General features: G+C 43.6%; 1 protein-coding gene across 1 annotated transcript in view; it reads left to right on the top strand.

Annotated features, from left to right (window-relative positions):
* Positions 1 to 951: 951 nt before the first annotated feature.
* Positions 952 to 6,000, top strand: part of RBPJ (recombination signal binding protein for immunoglobulin kappa J region) — a 103,578-nt gene continuing 98,529 nt past the window's right edge. The window contains exon 1 of the mRNA XM_054999184.1: positions 952 to 1,010. Coding sequence (XP_054855159.1) covers positions 991 to 1,010 — 20 coding nt within the window. The 5' untranslated portion in view covers positions 952 to 990. The remainder of the gene's footprint in view (positions 1,011 to 6,000) is intronic.

Here is a 6,000-nt window from a genome sequence, read left to right as displayed (position 1 = left end):
TTTTCCATGGTCATAGATCCAGAGGAGTTAGCCGTGTTAGTCTGTAGTAGCAAAATCAAAGAGTCCAGTAGCACCTTTAAGACTAAGCAATTTTATTGTAGCATAAGCTTTCGAGAATCAAGTTTTCTTCGTCAGATGCATAGTGACGAAGAGAACTTGATTCTCGAAAGCTTATGCTACAATAAAATTGCTTAGTCTTAAAGGTGCTACTGGACTCTTTTTGATTTTGCTACTACAGACTAACACGGCTAACTCCTCTGGATCTATGAAATACTGGGGAAATGGGGGGGGGGAGCATTTTCCTTCAAAGGACTGATTTTTGAATCCTGGAGCTGTGACTCGCGAAAGCTCACACTGCACCACAAATTGCGTTAGTCTCAGAGGTGCTCCTGGATTCTTGCTCTTCCCTATTGACTCCTTCGGTTCGCCTCCTCCACTCCCGGACCTGAACTCTTCTCCCCCTGTGCTGTGTTTCCAGTGGTCCCGTCCTCCGCTTTCTGTGAATGGTTCTCTGTCCCCCGCCTCGTGTGAGAATGGTACGTTCCACTCCCTCCCTTTCCTAATCCTCAGCATGAAGACGGGCAAACAGAAAACGGGATCCCCTTTCCTCTGCCGTTGTCGCGATACAAACTGCTTATTGCCTCGACTCCCCGGAAACATCTCGCGAGAGGTGAAGCTGAAGTTCCCACGCCTGTTGTGTCTGACGCTAGAGACGAGAGATCGTTGGTGTGTGTCAGTGAAAACTAGAGTGAGTGGGCGGGGCCGAGAGTTCCTCCATTCCCCTCCCCTCCAAGCCCCGCCCTTTTACGCACGCTTTTGGGGGAGTTGTGTATTTGTGTGTGTGCTGACAAGAGGGTGGCCTTTGCGCGTGCGCGTTATCAACAGGCGAAGCAGGGGGAAGCTTTCGAGACGCCTACGAGCGCGCGCGCATGTGACGGCGTATTGGTTGGCTCTCGCGAGAGTAGGAGTTTTGGCGAGAGTTTGTGGAAGATGGCGCCTGTTGTGACAGGGTAAGCGCGGGGGGAGGGGGGCTTCGCCGCGGTCCCTTCAGGGCCGGCTCCCACCGCGCCTCGCGGGCCGCCTCGGCCCTCGCCTCCTCCCCGCGGCCCCGGATTTGAGGCGCCGCTTCCTTCTCGCGCAGGCTTCCTAGCTCGGGGGACAGGGGAGGGAGGGGAAGGCCGCGTCGCCTGGCCCTCGAGGGCTGCGGGGCTCGGGGAGGGGGGCCGAGACGCGCGCTCCCCTGAGGGCCACTGCTGGTCGCGGGCGCAGACTGGCCAGGACGGCGGTTTCCGAGCCTGAGGAGCGCGCCGAGGAAGTTGCCTGCCTTGGGTTGGACGTTGGCCTGAGCGAGGCTCGCCCTTCGCTGCCCGTCCCAGAGAGGGTGGCCTGCTCGGCCTGGGAAGCCGGGAGCCCTGTGGCGTCTGAACCCCTTCCTCCCCCGCCAGAAGCTTTCGGGGCGATGCGGGGTGGGGGCAACTCTCCTCCTCAGAGGTCTCTCCCGGGAGGACTTCGTGGCCAGCCCAGCGACTGGGCTTTCACCGCAGGCAACTTTTCCTCAATTTGGGTTGCCAAGAATGACCTCTGTGGGAAACTCAAGCCGGGATTTTTTTAAAAAATAGCCCTGCTGTGTTCCCTGAAGGAACGAGGGCTTGCCTTTGGACAGGTCCCTTTGGACAACCATTCCAAAGCCTTCCAAGAGTTTGCGTTCCGATGAGCTGCGTTGGGTATGAGTCGGGTTAAGGCTGTGTCCAGCCTAGTTTGGGTTCCGGTGGCTCGATGCACAGCCCTTGGTGGAGTTACTCTCGGTTTAGGATTGTGTGGTTAATGTGATGCTGCTTGCAAAATCATCTTCTGGGGGAAGATGTAATGGGTCTCTACAAAGCAAAGGCAGGCAAGAGGAACTTGAGAAAGTAGTTGTTGTGCACACAGTGCTTTCTGGAGAGGGATTTGTGGATGCTCTTTTTGTCTTTTTTTTCCCTAAGAGGGAGATCAGCACAAATAATTCAGGGCTTGGCATTTGAAGGGCTTGGATAAAGAGATGTAAAGCAAGGTGTTATTAGCATATTGGTGACAACCCACTCCAAAGCTCCTTATTTCAGCTAACGGTCTTACATAGAAATTAAACAGCATTGGGGGTAAAATGGGCCCTTGGGCTACCCTATACATTAGGTCCCACCTAGCTGACTCTGCCTCTCCTATGTTAACTCTGTTTCTTGCCAATAAGAAAGCAGCAAAACCAGTAGAATATGGTCCTTTTTATCCCATATATCAATCCCAGACAATTCACAAAAAAAATCATGGTTGACTGTATCAGATACACTGATAGGCTTTAATTGCATCAACAGTGATGCATTGCCCTTGTCCAACTGAAATCAGAGATCATTAGCCAGGGCCACAAGTTCTGTTTCAGTCCCAAAGCCCTACTTAAAGCCAGAATTAAATGAGTCCGGCAAGAATGCCTGTATGTTTCATCTTCAGAATAAATGTGAACAAAAGATTATTCACACCAGTAGTCAAGGTATTGGCTATAAATTGCTCTGCTAGTACCAAAGCCACTTGCCTGTACTTAACCAGTGATTTTGCTATGCTTATTCTACATTTTGTATGAAGCAATATTACAGCATGGCCTAGGATAAAAAGAAAGCAGGTTTATGGCAGACAATTGTGTAGCTTTGGTCAAAAGAGCTATGTAGACTAATGTCATATGAGTAAGCTGAAATTTCCCACTGATGTTTTCATGTGCACCATGTATATATTGTGGGTTTTTTCAGATCAATAAAGTAACCTTTACTAATTGCTACAAAAGCTAGGATGTATTATTAATTTAGGAGGATTTCCATTTAAATGCCTTGAGGGCTAGAGTCTGAGTCATTAGTTGAAGGATATTTATTTCTCTTTTGAGAAACCCAATCCTTTGAAGAGCAAACAACTTTGAATCTTTCATATGCTTTTTAGTAAGCCTTTGCCCTTCTTGAGCATTTCCTCTGTGTACTGAATGGTGTCTAATCACAATCCATTGCTCTTAAAGAATTCTATGGTGTAGGCTGTGATATCAGGGGTTTTGCTGTTGCTGATTTGTATATCTTTAAATATATCAAAATACCACAATTACTACTTTCTCAGGAAACTAGTTGAATTTGGTATAGAACACGTTTGTAGTTCAACAATGGAACACCTAAGAGGAATTGTTCTGTACAGAGAATCTTCATAGGTCTGTAGCAGGGACCTGCCTGAGAAAGGACTGTGTAGGCCTGTATTTCATAAACATATGCAGCATCCCCTGACTTCAGGGCTTCTTATTTAGAGAGTCACTATATCAGAGGGCTCCTTGCCATGGGACATGTACAATTGTTAGCCATGAGTTTGTTTCTCTGAGTTCATGTAGTTTGAGGTGGCAGGTGGTGGCTTGCTTTTTAGTTCTCTACAAGTTTTTAGTATTGTGAAAAATAAACTCATCTTCATCAGATGGAACTGAAATGGAGTAAGCAAGTGAGTGCAAGGAGAATGTTGAGCTGGCTTTTAAGAGGCCTTGTAGACTTGCTTGTATGGGTATGTCTTTAACATTTATTTATTTATTTTCTTAATTTATACCCTGCCTGCCATACCTATGAATGTATTTCTACTGGGGGGGATGGGTAGTGGGGTGGCTTTCCTCCTTCACTGTATCTTGCTTTGCTTGTGCCGATTGGTGTTATCAGCGCAGCTGGGGCATTGGAACAGACCTTGGGAAACTCAGCTCTGCATCTCTTTCAGGACTTTCACGCCAACTTCAACTGGCTCTTGTTTGGACTAGGGGGAGGGGACTGGAGGTATGACCTCTTGGGGAAGACTTGGCTTTGGCATTCCAGGCAATTACTCTGTACTCATGCACTACTAGGGAGCATTATCTAATAAAGACTTTCAACTCATATAATGGTGTTTGATGAAGTGGAGAGTCTGAGAGAATCCCCTAGCCAGGCCTGGCACCTCCCTTCCCACTGGAGACCGCAAAGCAACTTATGTCATTTGCTCCTCCTTCATTTAACATGCATAAATATTTTGATACTATATTGAATATTTCTGTGTATACAGAACATAATCTGGCAGAATAAATAACTTGTTCCTGTTATGGCTTCCTACATTAAATACAAATGTAGACTATTGTTGTCCGGTGTTGTATGTATAATGTGAATACCCACAATGGCTTTTATAGATGCCACTTTCTCTGTAATAGCATGCAAATTGGTTTCTTGCAGAAGAAAATGTAGTAAAGCTTGGCTCTTAAAAGTGAGAGAAGTGGCTTTATTTGAAAATACTCTCTCCAAGTAAACCCTCTTGCCCAGCTTTATTTGCCTGCACACCAACAGGTAGCTGAGCATTTTTTAGCATTCAGTCCCAAAAGATTGCCTATGCTTGATCCATAGTTTGTTGTGTGTGCTTTTGCTTTTATCTGCAACAGAATTGCGCTTCTCATCAAGCAGCCTGATTTTGAAATTGTTGGGATTTACTCACATTAGTGAAATAAGCTACAGTTCATATTTTAAACCTTGTATTGGGCCCTGTAGGAAAAGGTCTTAAAGCTTCTTACATGGAAAGGTTGTCATTATCTCTTTGGATCATTTTGACCCCTATTCACTTACCACTGAGACCAAATGGAAGTTTTTTTAAATGGCTATCAAAAACATGCTTTCTGTCTTAAATCAAAGGCAGGTTACAACACTTCTACAATCATCAAGAAGAATAATTTCTGGTTAAAATGCCTGCTAAATAAACTTTCAATATCAGCATGCCATTGTTAAAAACTAAATTCAGATAGGCTGCTGTAGTGGATCCTAATGTGTATGGGCTTTGGTAATTTCCTGTGTATAGTGAATTTTCACTAATTTAAAACATTGGCTTAGACCCATTCTATTTTTGTGTGACTTGCTCTTGGGCAATGCTACATTCATACACACTGTTAAATACTGCAGTCATTCTGAAATGTTGGGGGAAAATGCCTGCTTTTAAGTGTACAGTGATTATGATATAGAGCTTTGTAGTTCAAAACCTATCTGTATGTTTATGAAGAAATTTATCTTGTTAACTAGCTAGGATAATTTCATTTCCATCCCAGTTTGCAAAAGGTCAAATGATACATCTTTTGTAAAATTATGGCAAAATAGCTAGAAAAAGAATTGGAAGATGATATATTGACTAACATGTTCCACTTCACCTTTCAAAACTACCTTAATAAACACAAGAGAAGCAATATTCAGAATATATACTAGATAACACTTTGTTCAAGGTAAAGTCTGTCAATATCTCAAAACATATGGAGGACATGTTTCTCTACAGCATTGGTGAGCTTGCCCAAAAATGCAGGTTCTAAAGTAGGATAAATAGTCATGTTGAAAAAAATACCTTATAAAATACATAGTTACATAATTTCAATTAACCAGTGTGTTCCAGAGTTACACAAGGAATTTATAATTTTATTACTTCTAGCTGCTAAAATGCCAATTGATACATCTTGAAAAGTTGACTTAATACTCTATGATTCAGGAAATTTTAGTAGGTGACAAAATAACTGCACCAATTAAAACAGCAGAATTCCTCTTATAAAAATTAAGTGTACAGACAAATAGTTTTCCTTTATCATTTAAACATAGAAACATACAGCTGGAAGGGACCCAAAGGGTCATCTAGCTCTACCCATGCTTAATGCAGGAAATTCCCAGCTACCTCTCTGTTCACTCCCCCCAGTGACTGCAGCTCTATGCCCAGAGGTAGACAAATTTATTAGCTCAAGAGATTTGGTATATAATTGCAATATATCTATACTGTCAGATTGTGTGCCCAATCTCTTGATATATTTTAACCTGTATCAAGAGAGAGAGAGAAAGTGGTCTTTGAGTCATTATAGTCATGTAAGACACTAACTTCTGACTGAACTGCTGAAATTCTGAATTTCTTGCTGTACTGTAACTTCTGTATTGTGAGCAAGGGATGTAATTTATCTTTTTTCAGTCTATAGTGAAGAAT

Source organism: Eublepharis macularius, chromosome 15, assembly GCF_028583425.1.
Source record: "Eublepharis macularius isolate TG4126 chromosome 15, MPM_Emac_v1.0, whole genome shotgun sequence".
Lineage (NCBI taxonomy): Eukaryota > Metazoa > Chordata > Lepidosauria > Squamata > Eublepharidae > Eublepharis > Eublepharis macularius.
The sequence above is the reverse complement of the archived record's forward strand: the minus strand, read 5'-3'. Positions and strand labels throughout refer to the sequence as shown.